General features: G+C 43.3%; 1 protein-coding gene across 2 annotated transcripts in view; it reads right to left on the bottom strand.

Annotated features, from left to right (window-relative positions):
• Positions 1-5,610: 5,610 nt before the first annotated feature.
• The window catches only part of MBTPS1 (membrane bound transcription factor peptidase, site 1), a 71,484-nt gene continuing 49,102 nt past the window's right edge, over positions 5,611-27,992 (bottom strand). For both annotated transcript variants that reach the window (XM_027846873.1, XM_027846875.1), the window contains exons 16-23: positions 26,041-26,197; positions 25,116-25,240; positions 20,421-20,498; positions 17,072-17,212; positions 14,928-15,059; positions 14,197-14,323; positions 7,454-7,584; positions 5,611-6,522 (exon numbers count right to left, since the gene is read on the bottom strand). In XM_027846873.1, the coding sequence (XP_027702674.1) occupies positions 6,326-6,522; positions 7,454-7,584; positions 14,197-14,323; positions 14,928-15,059; positions 17,072-17,212; positions 20,421-20,498; positions 25,116-25,240; positions 26,041-26,197 (1,088 nt within the window). In that variant the 3' untranslated portion in view covers positions 5,611-6,325. The remainder of the gene's footprint in view (positions 6,523-7,453; positions 7,585-14,196; positions 14,324-14,927; positions 15,060-17,071; positions 17,213-20,420; positions 20,499-25,115; positions 25,241-26,040; positions 26,198-27,992) is intronic.

The following is a 27,992-nucleotide window of genomic DNA, read 5'->3' as shown; positions in this document are numbered from 1 at the left end:
GATAAGGTCAAAATGGGTGCATGATTTAGACATAATCAAATCAGAAGAGCAAGGAATAGTTTACCTGTCAGATCTATGGGGAAGGGAAGAATTAATGACCAAACAAGAGACAGAGAGTATTACAAAATGTAGAATGGATAATTTTGATTATATTAAATTAAAAAGCTTTTGTACAAACAAAACCAATGCAATCAAAAGTAGAAGAAAAACAGAAAGCTGAGAAGCAATCTTTACAGCAAATGATTCTGATGAGGGCCTCATTTTTCAAATACATAGAGAACTGAGTCAAATTTATAAGAATATAAGCCATTCCCCAATTGATAAATGGTCAAAGGATATGAACAGGTAGCTTTCAGATGAAGAAATCAAAGCAATCTATAGGCATATGAAGAAGTGCTCTAAATCACTTTTGATTAGAGAAATTTAAATTAAAACAACTCTTGAGGTACCCCCTCACACCTACCAGATTGGCTAATATGACCAAAAAGAAGGAAAATGATAAATGTTGGAGAGGATGTGGAAAAATTGGGATACTAATGCATTGTTGGTGGAGTTGTGAACTGATCCAACCATTCTGGAGAGCAATTTGGAACTATGCCCAACAGGTAACCAAACCACATGACCTTTGATCCAGCAATACCACTACTAGGTCTATATCCCAAAGATCATAAAAAAGGGAGAAGACCTACAAGTGCAAAAATATTTATAGCAGCCCTTTTCATGGTGGCAAAATATTGGAAATTGAAGGGATGCCCATCAATTAGGGGAATGGCTGACAAGAAGTGGTATATGAGTGTATTGGAATACTATTGTACAATAAGAAACGATGAACAGGAAGATTTCAGAAAAACTGGAAAGACTTGTACGAACTGATGCAAAGTGAAATGATCAGAACCAGGAAAACATTGTACACAGTATTAGCAACACTGTGTGATGATCAGTTGCGAATGACTCCACTCTTCTCAGCAACATACTGATCCAAGACATGTTCAAAGGACTCATGAAGGAAAATGCCAATCCACATCCAGATAAAGAACTGATGGACTCAATGCAGATCAAAGCATATTTTTTTCACTTACTTTATTCTTTTTCATGATTTTTCTTCTTTTTTATCTGTTTCTTCTTTCCCAACTGTGACTAATGTGGAAATGTTTTATATGATAGCACTTGTATAACCTATATCAAATTACCTACCATTTTTGGAAGAAGAGAGGGAAGGGGAGGGAGAAAAATTTGGAACTCAAAATCTTGTAAAAAATGAATGTTACAAATTGTCTTGACATGTAATTGGGAAAAAAATAAAGTACTATTTTAAAAAATGTTATCCTTACAACGACCCTGAGAAGTGCTATTATTTTTCATTTCTACAGTTGAGGAAACTGAGGCAGACAGAAGTTCAATGACTTACCCAGTCATACAGCTTGTTAGTTATCAGGGGTAAGATTTGGACTGGGGGTCTTTCTGAATCCAAATCTAATGTTCTATCCACTGCACCACCTACCTGGTAGTCTTCACATGGGCATCCAAGACATCTAACCTTAGAGTAAGCCTTTTGCAATGTTCATTAGCTCCTCTGGTAGTTTGGAACAGCCCTTATGCACAGGAAAACAACTTACCTCTGTTTAATCTCTAACTTATTTCTCATTGAAAGGTTATTCCTAGCACTTCCCATGGGATTCTCCAAGTTGTACACATGTGGTATGTTAGGTTTTAGAAACGTGTCTAAACTTTGAAGGACATGCCCTCCAAGACAACCCTTTGAGGGTACCATAAACACACAGCCCAACATCTACAGCAATCTGCAAACCTCAGTTTTTAGGGGATCAGAATAAACCACTGTTGGTTGGGTTCAGTCATGAGTTATCAAAGGCATCCCCACCACCCATAGTCTACTCTTTCATTTCCTGATTCTGTCATCTTCTACCTGCCTCTATTCTTCTCATTCTTTGGGTAATCCTTTTTTTCCTTCTCCTAACCTCAGCTCACAGTGTGAGAAAACACAAGACACATCAAGTGTGTGTGCGACATAAAGGAAGGTTGGGAAACTGGGAGAATGGAAGGAATCACCATCCTCAGGCTTCTAGTAACTAGATAACAATAATCCTCTGGTTTTTAAAGGCATTTTTCCCCTGCTTCCAACAAACTGCCTAGGACCCAAAATTCTGGAGCCAAGTTCTGCAGGAAGCATGTGAAATTTTAGACCAAAAAAAGGTAATATCCACCTTTATTTATTGTGTAAGTCTAAGAGTCTATAGGAAGTTGTAACTCATTCTGGTAGATGGCTTAAAAGCTTAACAGCTTTCACAGTCCAGACTCTGGTAAAAAGCAGCCTTGTCTGTATAGAGCAGAAACTAGAGGCTGGCAGGTGAGACTGGAATACATGGTTTCTTTTCCTTTCAAATATCAGGCTCTCCCCTGGAAACACCAGTGGTACTAAGCTTAGAGTCTAGAGAGAAAAAAAAAAGTTAGCAATTGCTATTCTCAAATGAAGGGAGAAAAGGGTCTCAAAAGGTTCTTCAGATGTTGTTTCAGGTGCAGTTTTCCTCTCATCTATCCCAGGTGTACAGAGAGGTGACACTGCAGGTGGGTTTCAGCAAATAGATCTACATATAATTAGAACCCAGTCATAACAAGGCCATGGAACAGATAATATTAATGTCTCCCATTTGTACAGGATTTACTTATTCTAGAATTTATCTTGCCATTTGATTTACTTATTTTATTTTGAAACCTCTATCATCTGGAAAGATCTGGGCCAGGTCCCTACTGTTTACCTTTGCCATTAATGGAGAGATCAGTATCCTGGGGCAAAGCCTTCAGTGAGTTTGGGTCAGCAAGAGACCTATGACATCCTCATTCTACTACTTAGTACTACTTACATGACCTTAGTCAAGTCCTTTAAACTCTTTATTCTTCCATGTCCTCATTGGTCAAAGGAAGAGATGAGATTAAATGATTTCTAAGGTCCTTTCTAGCTCTAAATCTAAGATTCACAGTCATTGCAATATAGTGCTGTGAGGTAGGGAGGGAGTAATGTGATTTGACAGATGGAGAAATAGGCTTGGAGAATAGAAATGATTTGCCCCAAGATCACACCATTAATAAGTGACAAAGTCCAGACTCCAAGTCAGGTCTGGCTCGGTTTAACAGCAGCATCTAACACCCTGGGCTCCCACAGGGTTCTCAGGAAATAAACGGATCAAGGCTGAGCTGAGACATGGATAACAGGTCTATCAGAGCAAAATTTTACATTCCATTGTGAGACGTGTCAATGCTGGACCAAAATCACTTGCAAGTGAGACCAACCTCCCTTGAAGGCGATTATCAATTACAATTTAAACATTAGAAAAACCAAGACATTTAAACGTTTCTCTGGAACTGTTTCCTACTGAATCATCTAGGTATGAAAAGGAAAGTAAACTTACCTTTTGATAGAAAATGAATCATTTGACTATTTGCATCTTCCTGTTAGTATCTTGTGTTAAATGATGTAAGTAATTACCCTCATATTAAAGAATAAGAAATGGTTAAGAACAGCATATAGGGACCTTAAAGATAATAGAAATAACAAAAAAAAAAATGCTTGACTGAGATTTGACCCAACATTCTCATTTTACAGAAAAGGAAATTAAGGCTCAGAGATGGGATGGGACTTGTCCAGGGGCACACAGCTAATTAGTGCCAGGGCTGGGACTCAAACCTATGTCTCCTGACTCCCACTACAGGGTTCTTTCCATCACGTCATTGTCTATTACTATTAGAGTATTTATTATGGTGTGATTAGGTTTCTATAGAACCACTCATCTGTTTTCTACCTCACACAGACACACGGACAGTCGTGTATAAAGGAAGATCAAACATTTGTTTTATATGATGAGTACAGGATGTAAGAGGAAATGGGGACAAAGATGTGACTCATCAAAGAGTAGGCAGTAGTCGCCATTTTTGCTGACCACAATGAAACACTGTCTGGGTCTCTATGGTCTGGGTTCCTGCCTGAATCTTAAAGACAGCATCTTGGGTGAAGTTGCAAATCTCTGTTCTTTGATCCAAATCAACCTTGACCTTATTTGCCTCCCCCAGACCTCCCAGTCCATCTGTGCAAACTGACAATGAGAATGAGCGTCAGGTCAGAGGTGAGAGACCTTTTTTAAAGCCAGCCTGAGCAGGTAGGCTTTGTCTAAGTTGGCAGTGAGTTCTGGAGCCAAGGTTCAAATCCTAGCTCTGACATTGATCAGCGGCTTAATCTGGGACCTCTGTGAGCCTGTTTCTTCATTTGTAAAATGGGCGTACCAATACTTGCTCCAACTACTCTACCAGTTTGTTGTGAGGAAAGGTTAAACCTTGGAACTGCACTCATCGGCTTGCTAAAACTTTGCCATGTTAACCTGTCTTCATCCTACTACTGTCTCATCATGATCCAGAAAGGCCCAGAGTACCTGACCTCCCTGCATCAGCGATTGCCCAAACCCAGCCTATGTCTTGCCCTCTCCTCACTCAAGGGCTGACTGATCTCAAGCCATCACTCCTGTCTGGACCATCAAGATAAAACACATCTGGCCATTCTAAGTCAAAATGACCAATGAGAGCTATGATCTTCCCATTTCATGGGTGAAGTGAACAACATGGTGAAGTATAAACTCTGCAACTTGTGAAGAGTCCCAGGAGAGCCATTCCAAAAGTCATGAAGTAACATGTCCTCCCAGTCAGTTTAACAGAAAATCATAGGATCGGAGAATTTTAGAGTTGGAAGGAACCTTAACAGTATCCAGTCCAGTCCTGTCATTTTATGGGGAAACTGAGGCAGAGAAGGGAAATGAATTATCCAAGGTCAACTGACATCCCACTAGTTAGTGGCAGAGTCAGGATTAGGGCCTAGGTCTCTTGACACACCTGACCCAGTGTTCTTTAGGACTTAGACCTTTTTAAGTTTTAAAAAGCCCTTTCATGTCTTCATTCCCCTACCCCTCAGGAGATCATAGCAGCTCTCCAGCAGTGAGATGTCAGATGCAGGGAATTCCTCAAACACAAGGTGGGACATTGGTGGCCCGTGGGGATAATGAAGCCTGCCCTAACAATCCACTTAACATCCCTACATCTTAATACAGGGTGTACATGCATAGACAGACAGGTGTCCAACGTCCATCTGGTGTCACCTGCAGCTCTGAATGGGGGAAGGAGCAGAAGAAAAGCTCCACAGAGACATGGAGAAGTCAGTTCTAAGACTCTTGAAATGACAGCAGCGGCTGAGTGGGGGTGAACGCTGTGTGACAAGCCACCTGACTGTCCCTGTTTGGGGCCCCAGCTGCTCTACTCCTCCCACCAACTTTGCAAGCTTTCTAGTCCATGTGACCCATCCCCATCCCCATGGAGAATCCCACATGGCCGTTAGCCTGGATCCCTCCCTTCCCGCTGCCTTGTCTTCTCCTCAGATGGGGCGGCAGATGAGTGGTCAGCTGGGGTAGGAAGAAACAAATTAATTACTCATTCGGTGAAAAGCTGAGGGGGAAGATTCACTGGGGATCAAGAGTTAGGCAGGCTGCTTCAGAACCTGCTCAGCTACTTGCCTGTAAAATAGACGGGGGCGGAAAAAGAGGCTGCGAGGCAAAGTTTTCAGCTTCTTATAGATAATGCATATTTATTGAAAATTTTCTTCACCAACAATGGTGAAATCAGGACCCAAAATTACAAAAAATCGTGGCAGTTGGTATTTATAAAAATAAAGTGAAGGTCTATGTCTCACAGATTTGTGCTAGTTTCCTTCCAGTCTCAGTCTGTCCCTTTGCATCCTAAAGATGGGTGGAGCTTGTTACTCCGCTTCACGAAATATTAAAAACTGCATTCCATGGCCAAAAAATAGTTTTGTCTCCAAACACCGTTAAGTTCCTAAAGTGACTTTTTCCAACAATAAATACAGAAAATAGCCTTTAACAAACATTTCCATTTGGTCAGGATTTTTTTTTGTGTGTTTCAAAAGTCTCTTTCTCTTCTCAAGTTGAAAGCAGCCCAACAGCCTTCTGAAAGTCTTCAAGTCTTTGGCGTGGGGTATCCAGCTGCTCTTCCTCGGAGCCTCTCTGCATGGCCAACTGGAGAAGTCCCTTCTGCCAGGGCCACAGGCAACGAGATGATGTTTCATAAGAGGCGAGTCCCCCAACATGTGGGGGCCAGGCCCATTTGGAACGGGCAACATTTAATGAAAAAACGAGATCACTTCTAGACGGGTGCCACCCCTGAACGAGAAATCTCCACCAGCCACAACCATCTGTTGTCCCCTGAGGCCATTCAAGAGGGCCCTCTTTGGCGATAGGGGTTAGCTGCGTGGACATCACACTGAAGGGGTCTTTGGTGGATGGACCTGCTGCATGAGCTGGGGGCGCTTGACTCTCGGTTTCCTTCTCTTGGGCCTGCTTTTAGCTTTGTTGATTTGCACCACAAAGAAAGCCAGAACCACCATGGCACCCAGGAAGGCAAACACCGGAATCGTCTGTCCTACGTCCTGATTATAACGACCAGGCATTATTCCTAAAGAACAAAGGTTAAATTAACAGGTCAATAAAGCATAAGCATCGGGACACTTCGTTTCTTTGACAGGCTCAAGTTCAGCAGAGATGAAAAAAGCATACATTAACTGAGCAAAGGTGCATTTTAAAGCCCAATTACCCTTTGAACATGTATGACAGCAACAGAGAATGAATCAAAGAAATTCTGGCTTCTTCAAAGCTGCACTTTCACCACTGGAGGAGTCACAAGTGTCAGGCGGTGTCCTTCTGGCTCTCCAAAGGACAAGACTGATTTCCTAAAGGCTCATGTCTTCACACTAGGAGGAGACCCCTGAGGGCTGTGAGGAGCTGGTTGCTGCCTTAGGCCAATCTCAAAGATCTGAGACCTCTACTCAGAAGTCTTGCCTAACTCTCCAGAGATTCTAAAGCCTCCTGGAGCAGTTAAAGGCTGTCCATCCCACACTGCTCTGCAGCACGAATGCATGCATGTTCGCACGTGCGCGCACATGCACGCGTGCACACACACACGCACACAGCCATGATGGAAGCCCCTTGAAAGCCCCAGGGAGAGGCCCTGAATGGTTCCAAGGAGCAGGTTCAGACAGGAAACAGAGTCCTCCCCTTACGGCTGCAAACCTATACTCCAGACCTGTTGCCCCCAGTCCTTCCAGTGCTCCTCCTAGGACTTAGGGCTCCAGGCAGGGAAAACTTACTATAAAACAGCACGTTTGTCACTGATCTGGAATCTCCACTTGAGGAAAACTGAGGCGGGGGCAAGGCTCGACCTGCCAACAGCAGAGTCTGCAGGTAAGTAAGTGGGAGCTTTCACATAAAGCCAGGACCGACTCAAGAGCTCCTCAAGAGGGACAGAAAGTGTTCTTGTTTGTCATGGCTTGCTATAACTGTTCCACATGCTGTCATTTGGCTCCAGGCAACAACAATAACTCACTTACCCCCTGGAATGTCCCAGGCCCCGCTTTCTCCAGGAGACAAAGGTCTTACTTGGGGCCGATTGGTTCGAAAGCTGGGTAAAGCCATTTTGTCTAGGTCAATCGACAGTAACTTCTGATGTTTCCAGAGATTACTGAGGAAAATAGTTTAAAAAACAATAAGCACTTAGTTGGCCCAGGAAATTTCAGCAAATACTTCAAAGTAGCTGTGAACATACATGAGCCGGCTAGCCTCCTCTATGTAAATAAATGTACCACCCACATCTACAGAGCACTTTCTTCACAACAATACTATGAAAGAGGCAGTAAAAAAAAAAAAGTGATCCCCACTTTACAGATGAGAAAACTGATGCTCCAAGAAGGAGAAACAGTCTGCCTAAGGTTCCACGGCTAGGTGGTGTCAGAATGGGGCAAGAACTCAGAATTCTAGGTTCCCAGCAGCTTCTTTTTATGCATTATACCATGCTAATGTTAATACTCCACGGCGTTAATACTCCAAGTGGGTTGGTTCACCAGATATACTGCATCCATTCCCTCCTTTCTCCTCCCACCACCAGGACCTCAACTCATTGCTTCTTGTCTGGGCTGTTCTAACTAGGTCCTCTTCTGGTCTCCAGCCTCCACACTACTGCTCACACAGCTGCCAAACTGATCCTGCTAGAGCACAGGTCTGGTCATGCCACTGCCCTCCCGACGCTCCTTCCTGCCTCTGGAATAAGATACACACCCTCACTTCATCCCCACCTCACATAATTTCTAGCTTTCTTCAAAGCTCAGTGCTATCTCCACGGGAAGCCTATCCTGATGTCCCTAGCCCTACTGTCTTCTTCTCAAAATTATTGTGTATAAACTTTGTAGCTAATTATCTATGCACATAGAAGGTAAGCTTCTTGAGGACAGGGGCTCTTTCGTGTTTTGTCTTTGTGCACAATAGAGGCTTAGAAAAGAAAGACTGGATGTATGATTGAAAAACTGTTGAAAGCTTCCAATTCAAAGCAGTTTTAATATTCAGGCACCAGCCAAGCAGCCGGGCTCTCAGGAGCAGCGGGGCTCCTGACTAGCTGTGCACCTATCAAGTCATGTGACCACGCTGAGCATCTATAAACAGGGCTCGTGTCCTTGTAGAACTTGTCTTGGAGAAATGATCCCAGTTCAACTCCTGCTCTTGTAAATGAGGAAAGAGAAGGGTCATTGTTCAGGGATTCTGGCCCCAACAGGCAAGGCAGTAGCAGAGGGCGGGGCAGGGCACAAGGCAGGAGAAAGGGAAGACAATCAGAAAAGCTGCAGATCCTACAATCCAAAGGGGAAAAAGACAGAGAGATATGGGCCAGGCAATTCCCTTCTGTTCCCCTGGTGTGTGCGTGCTACTGACTTACAGTTGAGATACAAAGTTCAGGCTGACTTGCCACTCTTAAGTTTGGCTCTAAATAAAAATGAGAGCGCTCAGTCAATTAAAACAAAGGACAACCTAAAACTGGGCAAACCTACACATCCATCTAAGCAGAGGAACGCGAGGCCAGGCTGAGGGGAGGGCTCCGAGGACACCACCGAGCACTGGGAGCCCCTGCTATTTTAGGGAACTAGGTTCTGCTTAGCACGGGGCCTGGCACAGAGCTAATATCGGAAAAAGGCTTTTCTGATGACTATTTTAGCTATAATAAATTTTAATTTTAAAGGTATAATTTTATTAAATTTGGGATTGGTTATGGGATATGGGGTAATCCATGTAACTGGATGCAAATTGGAATGCATGAAATTCTGATTAGCTTACATTCTGGAATTCATTTATTTAGTAATGTCATTTGTAGGCAAAGGAATTATCCATGGCGAATTCCATTGTTAATACAGATTCTCCTAATAACCCAACTGGCGTGACAATGAACCACACACCGTGAAGAGAGGTGGCAGATATGTAGCTGACATTAACCTGTGAGGGTTTTAAAACACAGTCACACAAAATGCTCAATGAGGAAATATAAAATGAAGCATCGGATTCTTGTGAATAAAGCAGAGCATAACGGATTTCACGGAGGACAATTAGAGAGCAATGACATCACAGACAAGCAGTCAGAAGGCCAGCTCCACTGCGTCCCAGTGGTATGACCAGGGCAGAGGATCACCAGACGGTCACCTCTCTAACCCTGGAAACGAGGCTTCTCTGGCTGATGTGCTACCTCCTTCTGAACTTGCCGACCACTAAAACGTCCAGAACTTTTCTATAAGAACAACTGTAAAGCCGTATTTCCCTTCTCCTTTATTTAACCGGTGGGTTTTAAAATTTACTCGTTAGAATCCGCCCAACATCCTACCCTGTTGAGACCCTTTCAGATTCTTTGCTTTCCAACGTGCTGTGCTGGCTATCAACCTTTATGTGGTGTCGTGTTCAAATGTGGTAAACGCGCCACCTCTGCCTTCACTCCATTACTGATAAAATGTCTTATGACATCGGGTCAAACACAGGCTCTAAGTTTCTCCACCAGAGACCTCCTTCCAAGCTGACACCGAGTCACTAATAACTATTCTTTGGGTCTGGCCAGTCGGCTAGCTCTGATTTCACCTAACGGTACGTTATCTAGCTCCGACCTCAGCACCTTCTCCACAAGAAAAGCATGAGGAGACTTTGCTGAGTGCTTTGCTAAACTCGATGTTCACTGCATCTGCCACTCTACCCTGTCAACTACTTTAATAATCCTATGTCAAATGAGGATATTGCTCTATCTACCTCAAAAGGCTCTTGTAAGGTTCCAATAAGAAACACAGTGTGTAAAACCCTAGACATAAATACAGCTATTTACTTTTGTTGTTAATAAAAGACTGGCAACATATAAGAAATGTGGTTTTTCTGGTTCTCCTATCTAAATGAGCTCTAAACGAAATGCAGGGTATTTCTGCGCTGGGCCACATGGCCTGAGAATGGATGTCCACAGTAATTACAATGTAATGTAAAACTCAAGTGTAGCTGGAAGGAATTATTGGTGATCTGAGTTCAAATCCTTGCTCCACACTTTTTCTGCGTGCCCGTGACAGTCTGAGGACTTCAAATGAAAATTAAGCAGTTATCATCCTTGGGGGATATGGGTTGGCATTCGCCAAATTATTATTCTCTATCTGACTGTGTGGCACATGGAATAGTAGAAAGACCCAGGTTCAAATCCCACCTCAGATACCTATTAGCTGTGCAACCCTGAGCAAGCTGCTTATCTTCTCAGTGCCTCCTCATCTGTAAAATTAGGGGGTTGAACTTGCTGGCCCGAGGTCCCTTTCAGCTCTAAATCTATGATCTTGTAACCATCTGACTGAAATCTGTCTCAAACCTAGCCATACTGCATGGATTTTCTGGAACTTATCCAAAATGGGTCACTAGATTGGAGTGGTCTGACTTCACATGCTGGCCCAGTTTTAGCTTGATCATGTTGGACATTTAATTTGTTTGAATGCTACTATGACGGTAATATGGGAAGGCCATGATACCACAGGATTCAGAGCTAGAAAGGACCTTAGATACCCTCATTTCACATGAGAAAAGTCTCAGAAAAGGAAAATGACTTATCCGAGGAAGCGGCAAAGTAAGGCCTTGAATTCAGACCCCGAGGCCAGAGCCATCTCCACTACACCATAGAGCCTTGTTGTTTTATGTTTTTTGTTTTTTTGGGGGGTTTTTTTGGCAAGGCAATTGGGGTTAAGTGACTTGCCCAGGGTCACACAGCTAATACGTGTCATGGGCCTGGTCTGAGAACAGATTTGAACTCAGATCTTCCTGACTCCAGGGCTGGAGGCTCCACTATGCCACCTAGCTGCCCCGTGTTGTGGGTTTTAAGTGAATGAGATGGGGGGTATTACAGGAGAGGGTAGCTTGGTTGAAGAAAATGAGAAAATGTGACAGGATGGGATCCTGAACTAGAAGTGAAAAGCACCAAGTTATGAAAACTTTGGCAAGAGAACAGATGGCTGTGAGGGTAACATGATGACAGATCTTCCAATTTTAACAAATATTGGCTATCGAAAGTACCTTAACGAAAGACAATGAAATCACTGAGGAGCCAAGTGTGGCTTACTGAATGGGGACAATGGTCCTGAGGCCTGTACAGATGATGGGTTGGTAACACTTTTGCACTTCTAGCAGGCAGTATAAGGACCCTCTGAGGTCAATAACTTCCTCGGGGACACCGTAGTACAGCAAAAGAAAGATGGCTATGAAAACCAAGACGTGGGATGAAAGCAACCCCTGGGCCGAGGAAGGGAGAGCCAAAGCACAGAGCCCCCTTCCTTCCCTGGGTGCCCCCCTCCCCAAGCTGGTCTATTTGACATTCAAGGCAGACGTAATCAAAGAACAAGCTCAGCCTCAGGGGCATGTGCTGAAAGGAGGGAGAGGGACGCACATCTGTGGTGTGAGCATGAAGTACAGAGACCGAATTCAGTGCTGCCATGAGTCATGCTTCTCATGAGCATCCCGCTCTCTCCTAGACCTTCTCTTCTGAAGCTGCTTCCTCAAGTCCCTCCTCAGCAGACTGTACTGCTCTGGCATCAAGGTTTCAGGGTTCAAGGAAAGAGTCTCTGATTTCAGTGCCTCAGGGATAACCCATTTACCTGTGTTCATCTTCTAAGTCATTAGGAGTCCCTATTAAGTTGAAATGGCCAAGGTAGCCAGGTAGGATGTGGCCCTTCAAAGGAGGGTGGGTTAGGAATAAAGGAAGAAGAGACAGAAGTTGTGAGGGTGGGGCAGGGTGGAGAAGAGGGAAAGACAGAGAAAAGAAGGGGCAATGAGATGAGGTCTTATGGACAGCCACAATGCACCTCTCTATATACTGCTTACTTGAAATGTCTTGTGCCCAGGGCCAGGAGAAACAGGAGCACTCCACATTTGACTTCCAAAAGCGTGTAAGGGGGTGTGTGTGTGTGCGCACGTGCACATTTGGACACAGATCTGTAAACATACTGGAACAATGTGCAGCCCAATGACACACTCGGGTTGTTACGAGGCATAGGGCAGTGCTCAGGGCCTGACGGGGGTTCCAGATGACATGGGGTAGTCACGGGCTAAGTCCAGGTGCAGTCACTTGAAGCACAAAGGCAAGCTTTTCTTCACTTGTGACCAGGCCTCCCCCAACCCCAGGACACGTGCAGGACCCTCCACCATCCTCCCGGCTACAGCCAGGCCTGACCAGCATTTCTCTCCAAGCTCTGCTTTAACACAGCTCTATTTACTTGTATCTTGAAGACCTGATTTTGGATTTTAAGCATGAATATGGTACATTTCAAATTTGATTGGTTTTTCTAGGCTTTTCTATAAAATTTGCAAGATAACATTGTTCCAACTTCAATTAATATTTGGCAACTTTGACATGTATCCCCCCTTCAGCCAAATATTCAGAACGTGGCATCCAAAGGAAATGAGCTACAGCAGCGTGGGTCAGCCTGTGAGAAGAGCTCTGGGTCTGGGGTCAGAGGCAGGGCCCACCTGGAGCCCACAAGGAGCCACTGGGCTCCGCCCTCCAACCTGCATGCCTGAGGCCAAGTTGCTGAGCATGAAAATGCAGCTTCCATGGCTATAAATGAGGTCAGACTAGATGGTCTCCAATATTGTCCAGCCTCAAAGTCTATGGTCCTAACATACTATGGACGTCACCACTCACTGGGTTTAAGAAAGTGCTCTGTGTCTTCTCAAACTTCAATGTACCAAATAGGGAAGATGACTTAAAAATAGAAGGAGGCAGCAACCAGCATGAGTCTGCCACCTCTTGTTTAAGGGATACTAACTGAATCATAAGTTTTAAAACATGTATTAATTAGACTTAACAAAACTCTAATTATGCAAAAAAATATTTAATGCAGGCTACAAATTTATCTTGTGTTTTTTAAAATTTTTCTTTTTTATTATGAACTTTAAGTGTCAACAAACAAGAATATTTCAATAAGCACAAAAAAATGAATTTTTATATGAAAATCTCAACTTCTGCTCTATACTGTTTGTTCACTTTCTCTGCTGTGTATTAAATTCAATATGGGAACAACAAAAGTGCCCTACACAAGAGTGTCCCCTCTGAACTGTTTCCTGCTAAGAGATCTATTTTGGAGGGTCAGTATCAGAAAACTGACTTACATGAATTACCACATTCCATGTCAGAAACTAAGACTGAATGATTCAATGGGAATGTCTAAAATCCTCCCCACAGCTGCCAAACGGATATTCTTAAACTTTGCCAAATGCCTCTCCTGCTCAAGAAGTTTCAATGGCTCCGTACTGCCTGTAGAATAAAATAAATTCCTCTGATCTGACACAAGGAGCCCTTCCCCATCAGTCTCCAACCATTTTTCTGGTTTCACATTAGTGTCAAACCCCCTCTCCCTCCAGCCCATTCCAGCCGACTAGACCCATTTTCTGTCCCTTCTCTTGCACGCCTGTGCCTCTGCCTGCTTCTCCCCTCCGCCCCAGGTCTGGCATTCACTCCTTCATCTCACCTCTTACAATCCCTGGTTTCTGGGTGTGCCTCTTCAAACATGAGGCCCTTCCTTACCTCCTTCCTACTGCATGGAAATGACTTTGTAGTATTTGGTACACACTTTCTATTTACTCATTGTGTACATGGTCCAAGTAGAATGGATGCTCCTTAAGGAACTAGTTTGCTTTTGTCTGTGCCCAGCAGAAAGTGGAAGAAAATCCCACTCCATCCAAACTGATAGGAAGAGTTTCAAACATCTGGAACCAGCTCTAGAAAGTGAAGGGTGGAAGGACGGAAGAAACTTACCTGGGGGCAGTTTCATTTAGGGGCTGCGGTTTGGCCCAAGACAGGTGAGGGCAGGCAGGAAGAGGTCGGGGTTTCGGATCTCCTAAATGGGCCTCAAGTACCTTTGAGTAACGATGCAGATGGTTTCCTGTGGTAATTGTACACACACATACATACATTATCGCTATTAAAATGGAAGAGCAAAAACCATTCTTTTTCTAGTTTTTAAAATCCCTATATTGATGTAGCAGATGTTGTCACAATTAGGAAGCCTTCTGGGAAACCTTCAAGGATATGGGCAATTCTTCATGTAAAAAGGTTGACTTTTCATGGGTAAAGATCAATGAGCCCACAGACCACCACAACCATGAGTGCTCTTTCTATAGCATTGCTGCATGCGTGCCCCTTATGTGAGTCAACATTCAAAGCCTAGGACTATGGTGGAGATACCTATCATGATAGGATGCTGTTTTTTAAGAGGCTGTGGAGTCCAGGTGATTTCTCCATACTGAGTTATTTTGTTTAACTGGCCTAGTAATAAAAATTGTAAATGAAAAAAATTCATGAAATACCTTTGAAACAAACAGTCTGTCCAAATTTTGAGTCACTTAAAAACTAGTACTGCTGAATACTCTGCAAGCAAGGGAACCAACTAGCAGCTCAACCTCATAACCTGCAATGTTTACTGCAGAATCCCCAGGTTAAATCTAATCCAATTATCTTCCTTTGAGAACCTACATCAACATGCTTACCTTCCATCCTTTCTGGAGGAGCAGAGCCTGCTCCGTTCGGAGGGCGATGCCTATTTTCAGAATGGCTGAGACTCGGAGGTATCACGCCATAAGAAGTAAACTGAAGGAGAGAATCCAGAAGCCAAAAGCAATCTGTGGGTTAATTAACAGTGATAATTATGAAAGCTGTTAATAAAGTGATTAGGCAAAAAAAAAAAAGTATGAAGGCTATCAAAAATATTAGAACTAATATGGGGTTGGGGGAGAGAAGTTGAGGGATATAGCTGGACATAATCTCTGTTCTTCTGACTGGAAATACTAAACCACAGAAAAGGTGAAAGGTAGGTTAAATCTGGACAAACAAAAACAATTCAAACACAAATGACAGAGTTACCAAAATACAGAGCCAATGATATCCGTACATAGACATAAACACAAGTGCTGAATGTGCACTTTAATGAAAAATCACTCATGCACCACTGATGCATAGAAGTAAAGAATCATCTGAAATTAGTCTTCAGGTGCCACTCCAAAACAAACTTTACCCTCTAGACCCTTCTCAGGTGAGTATTAATTTTTTTTATTTAGAAAATGCTTATTGTGACTAAAAGACCAATTTGGAGACAGAGAACACGATAAGGAAAACCCCAGTCAGTTCACGTGAGAAGAAATACTATCAGCCTCTCGAAAGTCTGTCCCAAGCTACTACTAGCCTGCCTTTGTGCTGTGACTGCTTAAACATCCATCCGCCTTCCTTTTCCATTTGGCGTAATTTTTTAAATTTCTAACTACAGGCTCTGCAATGGAAAATGTTTTGAAAAAGTGCTGACTCTCTACAGGTAGAGAGGACCTCTGAGGTCTCTTCCTATTGAGTGCCAGCTAGTCTACAGTTCCATGATAGAAGAGGACCTTTAAAAACCCTTCCCTGTTTTCATTAGAAAGAAGTTGAATTCCCCTATCAGGGCACTGTCACTATGCCCACAATTCCTACGTCCACCCATTCCCAAGTACTGTTAATGCCAAAAAGGCTTTGACCTCAAGGTCACAAGGAAATAAACCACCACTTCCTTTCTCTTCTTAAAGAGCACTTGGGATCATGTGCTCAAAGGATTCTACAGGGCCCAAAATGAGCTTGTAAAAGCTGACACTGGAAATTTCCGTTAAGTACAAGCTTCTCAGGCATCTAAAAAATTTTAAAAAGACTTTCAGGGGATTTCAACTTCCGAAGAAAAACTCTGTAGAAATAAGAAATTAATTTTTTAATCCAAGTGTCACTTTAACTCCCACTTCTGATTTTTAAAACAGCCCAGTCTCTTTCTAGGGATTACTATTCATGTCAGAAATTCAAGCACATTAAGATAGCTGGCATATCAGGGTGAGACACAACTTTTATTTATGTTTCACTATACATAACAAAAATGAAGTTTTTTCTTGGGATGTTTTCTAGTTTAATGTTCATACATGTTGATACATGGCTCCTACACTCATAAAACTCTTTTTGGACAGGGGCAAAAGTGAGCATGGTACAAATCTCTCTTTTCCAGTGAACAAGAGTGAGTCAAAAGACTGGATTTTTAATGTTTATATAGTAGTGTAGAGAGTGATTTTTTCACAACAATCCTGTGCAGTGGTCGGCAGGGCAAATATGACCATCCCTTTTTACAAAAGAGGACACTGAAACTCAGAGAAGTTAATTATCTGCCTCAAAGTCAATAAGTGTACCAGGTGCACCCACTTCAAGAGAGCCGCCTGCCCAGTGCTTGGCCCACTCCACAAAATGCCAGAGATGCAGAGCACAAGGGGCCATGGTATCTACCCAGGATACAATGAGGACAGAAGAGAACATGCCTACAGAGGGACAGGGAAAACCAGTTTGCACCCAGACTCACCTCCCAATGACAGCCTCTCTGGGCATTCTGGAGGAGCAGGGCAGGGGAGCGGGCATCTGTAGGTGATGTTACCAAAGCTTCAATCTTCCCCGGGGGCCATCTGACATAATGTGGTGGCCTGTAAGGAGCCGGGGAAGGTACCCAGGGCTGTCTCTGGGGGTGTAGGTCCTACTTGTTTGGAATCTGGCCACCAGGACTTAAGGTCTGGCCATCCAAGTATGTCACTAAAGTCACTAAATCCAACTGTCTTTTCAGGGACCACAAAATAGCTCTCACCCTTTTGTCGATGACTATCATCCAAGCAGTTCGAGTCTCCATACAGAACTATTCGACCTCCACCTTCTGAAGGGATCTGATAAAGCCCCAAAATAGGGACATTTTCAACAACTGCTGTCTCCTGCTTTAAAACTTCCAGACCTGAGGCAACAAAGAAAAAACAGTAATTTAGCAGAGCCTACAAAATGAGGGCATTATACATTCAAGTATTTTTGTAAGGAAATGAATTATTTTGTAACTGCTACTTGTCCCTTGAGAGCGCATTCGTACTGGGAATGTCACAGACCAATCTGATTCCCTAGCATAAGTGCTGAATTAAGTTTGAGCAAGAAGTGAATGCCTTCGATAGCCAATAATTTCAAGTGCATCCTATTTTCCCTTAGGTTGATGGTGGAGATTTGGTTCCTAATCCCAGGATTCACCTTCCTCTGTTGGCTGTTCCACCCTCTGGGCATGACTAGAGCTGCCACACAGTGTCATTTTGTGGCTGCCGACGGGCTTATTTATTGGTAACAGTTTAGATGATTTAAAGTTACAAACTGATGTAAAAAATACCACCACCCACCACAAATCTGGACAGCACCTCACAGGGAAGTCGCCTTGGTTCGGTTTGTTTCCTAACTGTCTGCTGTGACCACGGTGGAGCGAAAGGCAAGATTCAGAGGGGACCTGCCCCCTGCCCCCCAGAGCTGCCAGTCTCATGTGAGCTATCCATCTGTCAGGAATCTAACAGGCGCAAGTGTTCACACTGTACCAACAGGGAAACTAATGCTCAGAAAGGAAGGGACATAGCCCCCAGATCACATGGCTAATAAGAGGTCCAGCCCACAATGACTAATCCTCTGTTTTCTACATGTTTAAAAACCTCTACTAGTGGTCACTCAGCTCGGATGGGGCCCGCCTCAGGGCTGGCCCTCCCCTCAAATGTCCAATCATGTGGTTCCCACGCCACCACATCTCTCTCACTCACCCCATTCTGCCCCCTCACAAGCCCCACCCTCATTCAGCCCATAGTGAGAGCCTTTTACATGGTCTCCTCATCTTCCACGTAGCTGCCAATGCCATTTTCCTAAAGCCTAGGTCTGACCACATCACTTTCATCGGCACCTTATTACTGGAATCCTTTGGCATGTGAAGGTCTTCATCATCAGTACTGCTCCTCTTCCGACCTTTCCAATCTTCTTACACATCCCTGCCTGCCACGCGCTGGCGGAGTCCACCATGCTAGATCACATGGGATGCGCCATCTCCCATTTCCATACCTCTGAACTGGCTACTCCTCATACCTAGGATGTACTCTTATGTCACCTTCCCTTCTCAGAATCCCTTCTTTCCTTCAAAACCCTACGCAAGCTATAACTTCTTCTGCCAAAAATTTTACTTTGTACATAGCCTTGCTTGCGGATGTTGTCTCCTCCAATAAAGCGTAAACTATTTGAGCGCTGATTATTTCATTTTTGTCTCTGTGGCCTCAATTGCACCCAGAACACAGCAGGCACTTAAGAAATGCTTGCTGATTTTTTTCCGAAGGAGGAAGAAGCTATGTTTTTGTGTCTTGAAAAGTGACAATCATTAACAGCAATCAATACTAGCAATTTAAGTAAACGCCTGTATATGGAAATGCAACATTTTAGTCCCCTTCACATATGAGCTCAGAAAGTTGCAAAAAAAACTACAATAGTTTATATTGTACTTGCAAGGAACAATAGTAAAAAGTGACAAAATTAGGAAAACGCAACTGGTCCACGGTACTACTATCTGTCCTGGTTTAAACACCGGGATTCCATTTCTGACTCAGCTCAGTGCAAAGACCTAGATCCTATTCAGCACCCAAAGGCTGGTGATCAGTCAGTTAGTCAACAAATATTTATTAAGGGCCTACTATGTGCCAGACACTGTGCTAATCACTGGGGATAAAAAACTACGAACAAAGCAAGCTATGTAGAGAATAGAAAATAATTACCAGAGGGAAGGCACCAGAATTAAGAAGGGCTGGGGAAGGCTTCCTGTGAAAGGTAGGATTTTAGCTGGGACTTAAAGAAAGCCCGGCAGGTCAGTAATCGGAGAGAGAAGGGAGAACATTCCAGGCATGGGGGATGGCAAGAGCAAATACCTGGAACTGAGAGACGGAATGCCTTATTCAACAGCCAGGAGACCAGCATCACTGGACTGAAGGACATGTACTGGGAAGTAAGGGGTAAGAAGCCTGGAAAGGTAGGAGGGGGGCAGGTTACAAAGGACTCTGAATGCCAGTCAGAGCATTCTGCATTTGATCCTGGAGGCAACAGGGGGTCGATGCAGGCACTGAGCAGAGGGGAGACGTGACCACTGATCTGTGGTTTAGGAAAATCACTTCAGTGGCCGAATGGAGGACAGACTGGGGTGGGGAGAGACCTGCAGCAGGCAGACCCACCAGCAGGCTATTACGATAGTCCAGGCATGGGGCAACGGAGGTGGTCTGCAGCAGGGCGGTCAGCGATGGGCCTCTGGACTTCCCGTTGGTCCTGCCTCTAAGCCCTGAGGTGCCCAGGCTTTTTCATCTACTCAGCTGGGAGCTGAACCCTCCTACTTTTGTGATCTCCTTTCATTAGAACATGAGCCCCAGGAGTAGCAGAGATGATCCTGTTTTCACTTGTATCACTAATGTTAAGCAAAGTTGTAGGCACACAATAAACACTTAGTAAACGCTCTCCCATTCCATCACAGACAGTCTGATCCTCGCCAAAGGAGCTGAATAAACCACTCTCCATCACAAGGTCATAGATCTGGAGCATTAAAGACGCCGTGACAGGTCATCTAGTCAAAGCCCCTCATTTGACATGCGAGGAAACTGAGGCCCAGAGAAGTTATGAAACGTATCCACGGTCACACAAATAAAAGCTACAGAAGCAGGATTCACACTCGGGTCCAAACCACCACCCCAAACCTCTTTCTACTGAACCACGCTTCCTCCCTTAACTCATCTCCCCTAAGAGTTCAGTTGTATGGATTCTGCAGCCTGGGAATGATCTCACATCTGAGGTAATCAGTACTTGGGATGTGTCAGCTTATTCTCAACATGTATACTGACTGTGAGCTCCTTACAGCACACAGCTCATTGTAGGAGCTTAAACATACTTGGTGAATGGGAGCGGCTAGGTGGCACAGTGGATAGAGCACCTGCCTCTTGGAGTCAGGAGGACCCAAGTTCAAATCCAGCCTCAGACACCTGACCCTTACTAGCTGTGTGACCCTGGGCAAGTCACTTAACCCCAACTGCCACACCAAGAAAAACAAAAAAATACTTGGTGAATAGATGAAAGAGCGAATAAATGAATGTATAAAAAATACAATCAACAGCATTCTCTACCTTGGTCCTTGAAGGTCTGCGTGATCACAATGCCATCTTCTGGAAACTTAGCAATACTGCACCCTGATGCATAATACACTGGAAAACAATTGTTTAAGGTTTTTGAAACAGAACACCATAAATGAATATTTTTTACCAATAATTAATTCACTCAGAAGGACCAAAAATGACAGGAAACCAAAATCAATGACAGATGCCCTCATTTCTATAACCAACATAAAACATAAAAAAGTAAAAAAAAAATGTAAAACCTTTGCATATTTAAAAATATGTTATTTTAAGTTGTTTTTTCCACTTTTTGGGAAAGCTTATCTTTTCAAATCTTTAAAAAAATGTAAATAAAGTTACAGCGATTACCTCATTTAACTCTCAGAATTCACATGCAAACTCTCCCAAAATTATCTATTGATATATTTTATGAGTCAGAAATGTGAATTACTTTCATAGAGTCACAAAATCTAAGAGTTAGAAGGCAGGACTTCTCAGTCTCCTTTGCTACATCTTCATCCAGGTCCTCCCCAGTAACCACAGATGTCCACCAGAGCTCTATCCTGGGTCCTCTTCTCTCTACATCCTATTTTACTTGGTGATCTTTATCAGCTTTCGTGGATTCAGTGACCATCTCTATGCAGATGACTCTCAGATCCATGTGTCTAGTTTCACCTCTCTCTCCTAAGCTCCAGTCTCGCATCTCTCTTACTGCCTACTGGATGTCTCCAACTGGACGGCTCGTAGACACCTGAAACTCAACTCGGCCAAAACTGAATTCACCATCCTCCCCCCAAACCCTCCCCTCTCTTCCTAGTGTCCTTCTTCTTGTTGTGGGCATCATCACAGTCCCAGTCTCCCAGGCTTAAAGACTGGGCGTCAGGCTCTACTCCTACCTCTCCCACCACCCCATATCCAGTCAATTCTACCTTTAAAACACCTCTCATTCTCATCGGATTTGGCTTAAGGAGGGAATAACATACACATTCAATTGGGTATGAAAATCTATCTTACCCTATAGGAAAATAGGGGGGAAGGGAATAAGAGATGGGGGAATGAAAGAAGGGAGGGAAGACTGGGGGAGGGGGTAATCAGAAGCAAACACTTTTGAGGAGAGACAGGGTCAAAGGAGAGAACAGAATAAATTGGGGACAGGATAGCATGGAGGGAAATATAGTTAGTTTTTTACAACATGGCTATTATGGAAGTGTTTTGCAAGACTACACATGCATAACCTATATCGAATTGTTTGCCTTCTCAATGAGGGTGGGTGGGGAGGGAGTAAGGGAGAGAAACTGGAACTCAAAGTTTTAAAAACAAATGTTAAAAATCATTTTTACTTGCAACTGGGAAATAAGATATACAGGTAATGGGGTATAGAAATTTATCCTGCCCAATAGGAAAATAGAAGGGGAAGGGGATAAGAGAAGAGGAGGTGATAGAAGGGAGGGCAGATTGAGGGAAGGGATATTCAGAATGCATGCCATCGTGGCGGGGAGGGAGGGCAGAGATGGGAGAAAATCTGGAACTCAAAATCTTGTGGAAGTGAATGTTGAAAACTAAAAATAAATTAATAAAAAATTAAAAAGAAAAAAAGTCATCAAATGGCCCCCAAAAACAAATAAATAAAACATCTCTCATTTATAGCCCCCTTTCTCCTCTTATACTGCCACCCGACCCAGTGAAAGTCCTCATCACCTCATGTCATGTCTGGAATCTGGCCACAGTCTTCTGAAGGGTCTCTCTGCCCCAAAGCTTTCCCCACTCTGATCCACACTCCACTCAGCAATCCAAGTGATCTTCTCAAAGCCCAGATCTGACCATATCATTCTTTCCCTCCCACCTTCCCCTAGCATTACCTTCAATAAACTCCAGTTACCTCCAGCATCCAATGCAAAAATCCCATTTGGATTACAAAGCCCTTTATAACTGGCTCCTTCCTACCTTTCCAGTATTCTTATACCTTATTTCTCTCCAGGTACTATACAATGCAGTGACTCTAGCCTTTATGCTGTTCCTTGGATAAGATACTCTGAACTTCAAGAATTTTCTCTGGCTTCTTTCTCCCTACCTCCACGTCATGGCCACCTTCCTGCCTGCAGGGCTTCCTTCAAATAAGTCACAGTCAATAAACGTTTTTATGCACTGTACTAAGTGCTGGGAATACAAAAAGAGGCAAAAGACAGTCCCTGCCCTCAAGGAGCTCACAATCTAATGTAGGAAACAATAAACAAATATGTACAAATGAGCTATATGCAAAATACAGAATAAGTAAGAAATAATTGGGGCAGCTAGGTGGTGCAGTGGATAGAGCACCAACCCTAAATTCAGGAGGACCCGAGTTCAAATCCAGCCTCAGACACATAACACTTACTAGATGTGTGACCCTGGGCAAGTCACTTAACCCCATTGCCTAGCCTCAAAAAAAAAAAAAGTCAAAGAGAGAAGGCATTAGAATTGAGAAGAGTTGAGAGTCTTTCTGCAGAAGATGGCATTTTAGTTGGACCTGAAAGGAAGCCAGGGAAGCCAGCAGGTGGAGATGAGGAGGGAGAACAGGGCAGCCAGATAAAATGCCTGGAACCACCAAGAGATGGAGTGTCTTGTTAATGGAACAGTTAGGAGGCCAGTGCCACTGGATCAGAGAGGACATGGTAGGGAGTAAGGTATAAGAGACTGGAAAGGTAGGAGGGGGCTAGGTTATAGACAGCTTTGAACTCCAGAGGATTTTGTATTTGATCCTAGAAGTGACAGGGAGACACTAGAGTTTACTGAGTAGGTGGGTGACATGATCAAAGACTTATGCTTTAGGAAAATCACTTTGCTGGCTGAATGGTAGATGGTTTGGAGTGGGGAGAGACTTGAGGCAAGTTAACCCACTGGTAGCTATTGCAATACTCCAAGGGTGAGGTAATGAGGGCCTACACCAGTGTGGTGGCAGTGTCGGTGGAAAGAAAGCAGTTTATTTGAAAAATATTGCAAAGGTGAAATCAACAAGCAGGCCTTGGCAATGGAATGGATGGGGGGGAAGGGGGATTTGATGGACCATGAAGACATGAGGGCGACACTTAAGTTGAAAGCCTGGGGCCCTTGGGAAGATGGTACTGCCCTCAACAGTAACAGGGAAATCAGGAAGGGGTGAAGGTCTAGGGGGAAAGATGAACTCCGTTTTGGATATGCTGAGTTTAAGATGCTCATTGGACATCCAGTTCAAGAAGTCTGAAAGGCAGTTGGAGATGTGAGATTTGAGGTTGGAAGGGATGTGGGAAAAGGAAAGGCAGATCTGAGAATCAATAGCATACAGATGACAATTAAATCCACAGGAGCCGATGAGAACCCCGGGTGAAGAAGTATTGAGGGATAAGAACTAAAACCCCACTTTCTTTAAGAAGCTAACGCCTTCCTTCTGACACTACCTCTATCTACCTTGTTTGCACACAGTTGTTTATGTGGTGATCCCCCATGAGACTGTCAGCTCCTTGAGGGCAGTGGCTGCTTTTGCATTTTATTCATTCATTTATTTTTGTTGAAGGTTTTTCTCTCGATGGTGGGGTTTGTAACTGAACACCACACAGCAGATGGGGCCCGAGGACAGAGTATTACCTCCCTCATTTGGGATACTACATCTCTCTTAAAGAAGTCTAGGATATAGTTCTCAACACAATGCATAGTATTTAATATATGGGCTTTCTTGAAATGGAAATTTATTGGTATATTTTTTGAATCCTCTCTTATGTTCTGCTGTGCACATGACATCTTTTTCTTCTCTTATTTCATATTTAAGTTCATAATATGTTTTTCTTTTCTTACTATGTATGTAAGTTTTAATTAAAAAAAGAAGCAGCAGCCTAGGAAAGCATGAGCTTTTCCAACTGTGATGCCTCATTGCGGTTCTTGAAGGCCACGCCAGAAGGCAGCAAGCTCTGGTGGGCCTGCCAAGCAAGAATGGCTTTAAGAATGGGCCTGGCAAAGACCTATCAAAAGAACTGCTCAAATTAAGTTAAAAAATAAAAATTTTTGAATAAAAAGATAAAATAAATAAAAAGGCTACTGGCCACAAAGTGATGAATATTTTTGGTCACGGCAATTTATGAAACTGCTTAGATATGGGTGGGTTATGATTTTTGAATGCAGAAATGCCCACACTGATGAAATCATGGAATTCAGGATTCAGAAATGGAAGGAACCTTAGGGGTCACCTAATTCAATTTAATTCAATTTGCAGATGAAGAAACTGAGACCCAGAGATGTTTCTTCCACAACAGGCTAAGGGGAAACCAATAAAAAGATAAAAAAAAATATTCTGGAGATACTTTTTAAAGTTCTGAATACTAAAAATTTTTATAAATATAAGAAATTTAAGATTTATAATTCTGAGAGCAAGTAACATGAAAAGAAGTTTGTGACTCTAATGTATTCCAAGTTATTTAAGTGTATCTCCAAATATCTTGTCATTTCATAGCAAAAATTTAAGGGAGGGCAAAAGAGAGTTGTTTGTTGATATAGACACACTCATAACCAGTACATCCTACATAACATTTACTTTGAAATTTTTCAGTGGAGCCTCCATAGACTCTATTGTATTTAGGCATCATATTTCTATCTGAAAATCATCAGATCACTGATATAAGATACATTTCTTCACTTCTCACTCTTTATGAAATAACATGCCCAGCTCTAAAACAAAGCAAAACAAAACAAAAGCCTTACTGTCATGGCTGGCCAAGGTAAAATCCCCCTCGTACAGGCCATCACTGAACCCCATGCCCCAGACAGAGAGAAGTTCATTTAAAGCCGGGATATTAGCTCCTCCAGTATCTGGCATCCACCACTGTCTGTAAAGGAAAGAAGGTACAATCTGTCGTTACACACAGATCTCAAAACACTATTGCCTGCATTTGATCATTTTATGATAGAAATAATTTTCTTCTGCTCCAAATTCAAAACATACAGAATCAACCAATAAATAAAAATTCAACCATAATCAGTTGCTATCACATAAACCTTTAATGCAGATATAAATGAATGCTGAGTACATAAAACTAAAACTTTCACTGGACTTTTATTTCTCTATGTCTGCTTATAGGTATAGAAAGGAAAATGGAAACTTACTAGACAGATACAGCAGCCACGTGCTTGACCCATTATAAAAACACAGAATGTAAAAATCCAGAATCAGAAAATAGGTAAATGAAGAGGTGATCATTTCTATCACATAAAGTATGTAATTACAAATGAGTGTGTTACAGGGACTCTGTAAAAGCAGCTCCTCAGGCACATTTAGTTTTAAGGGTCATTAACTGGTAGAGAGAAAACAGGAAGTGTCAGGAGTCACCAATGATCAATTAGAAATAATGATAAAGCATCTCTGAGTATTGTTTTTAAAGACTTACTTCACAGAAACTAACTTGACACATAACGTTAAAGACTACAGAAAGGGAGGCACACTTTTAACTTCCCTTGCTAAAGGACAGTCCCTAAATATTCCCCTTACGGCTCCCAGAGGCTACCAAAGGCATGGACAACTGCTTCCCCGTGACCGTTAATAAACTGCTCCTGAGGTAAAACGAACACATACAGATAGACAGCGATACAGAGATTCTGACAGGTTCCAAGCACCATCTCGCAGCAGTACCTTGTATTCTCATCGTAAAACTTGACCTTTCTCATCACTGACGTGTTGTACCAGTCACTGAACACCAAAAGTGAAAGGCCATTGTCAACATCCCTCCTCAGTTTGCTGATCTCCTCTGGGAAGTATTCTTCCTCACTGTCGACCATCAGCAGCGTCCCTGAACGAACAACATTTTCACATTTTCAGATTAGAGTAGAACCAAAAAACCCTTTGAGGGCAAGGACTGTTTTCACTTTTATCTTTGGATACATGGCATCTAGCAAAATACTTTGCACATTTTGCATTAATAAATGTCAGTAGGATGTTGAATTATCCTAGGACGCAAGAGTTTCAGAAACACAGTAAAGGACTTACGAGGCCAAGACTCACAATTTTATTTATAGTTCTTATTTTTTCTGTTCATCTCTCTGCTCAATGCAAGTTTAAGAGGGAAAATTAAAGGATCAAAACTTTGAAAATTGTGCTCGTTTTTTTTTTAACCTCTGTAGAATGGTGTAGTGAATGTTCTATCACAGAGGAACGTTTTGGTACGTTCTACTTGGAGTACTGGATAGGCAGCTGGGTAGGGTATAAAGGGCTTTGAACTTGGGAGTCACAATGAATCGACCCACCAACAAGCATTTATTAAGTGCTGTGTGCCAGGCCAGATGCTACGGGGATAGGGGATAGCTGGCCTTGGAGATACCTAGAAGTAGAGCTGAGGAGGGAGAGTATTCTAGGTATTGGGGAGTACTCATGAAAAGTATCAGAAACAATAGAGCACTGTGGATGAGAAATATCAAGCAAGTCAGTATGGCTGGACCTTAGACTTTGTGGTGAGAATAATGGAAAGGTAGGAAAGATCTAGGATAACAAGAGTTATCAGGGAGCTACTGGAGTTTACTGAGGATGGGATGAGGATTACATGGTCAGACCTGCACTTCAGGAAAATCACTCTGGCAGCCGAGTGGAAGAATGACTGCAGTGAAGAGAGATTTGAGGCAGGCTGCTTCATAGACCAGGCAAGAGGTGATGAAAGTCTGTACCAGGGCAGGGGTTGTGTGAGTAGAGAGAAGGGGGTGTACAGACGAGATGTGGGGGTGAGAGCAAAGGTCAAAGATGGCACCAACGATGCCAATCTGGGTGACTGAGAGTAACAGGGAAGCTCAGAAGAGAGTGTTGGAGAAAAGATGATGAGTTCTGTTTTGGATATAAAGTGTTTAAGATGCCTACAGGGCATCCACGTTAGACACTGCATCAAATGTTGTGGTTGTGTTTGTCCTTCACTCCTGAAGAGACCATGACATCAGGGAGGTGATGCCATGACTTGCAACTGCCTTTGATTTCAGTGAGGCAGGGCTGTGCAAAGTCACCAGCCTCACTTTCTCCCCCCGAGGCATCTGGGTCCAGTGGCCAGATAGCGATCAGGATGACTGGAGACAGCCCAGCACATCAAATGTAGTCAGTGGTGCAAGACTGGAGCTAGACTAGGACAAAGACTAGGTCTGGAAATAAGGGTGTGGGAATCACCTACAGAGACAGTACCTGCACTGAGCTGAGGAGATTACCAGATGAGGGAGAGAAAAGACAAGAAGGTTCAGGGTAGTGCTCCAGAGGGACCCATGGCTAGTGGGCATAATGTGGATAAAGAGCCCCTACAGATGGAGAAAGACCAAGAGAGAACTGTGTCACTACAATCCAGAAAGCAGAGAGGATGCAGGAGGAGGTGATCAACTGTGTCAGAGGCTGCAGCGAATCAAGGAGGAGGAGGGAGGAAAGGTCACTGGGTTTGGCAATTAAGAGATCCCTAGGAATCCTGCAGAGCAACCTGGCCAGAGTACACAGACTACTCCAGATTAGCCACATGAGTTGGGCACGTAGCTTCATTTCCTTCATTGGCCATTTTCTTCACTGACTGTATGATCTGTATAATTGAGATAATGAAACTTGTACTACCTACTTCATAGGTGTCT

Source organism: Vombatus ursinus, unplaced genomic scaffold, assembly GCF_900497805.2.
Source record: "Vombatus ursinus unplaced genomic scaffold, bare-nosed wombat genome assembly UNPS02005286.1, whole genome shotgun sequence".
Classification (NCBI taxonomy): Eukaryota; Metazoa; Chordata; class Mammalia; order Diprotodontia; family Vombatidae; genus Vombatus; species Vombatus ursinus.
This window is presented reverse-complemented; position numbering and strand designations above follow the sequence as displayed.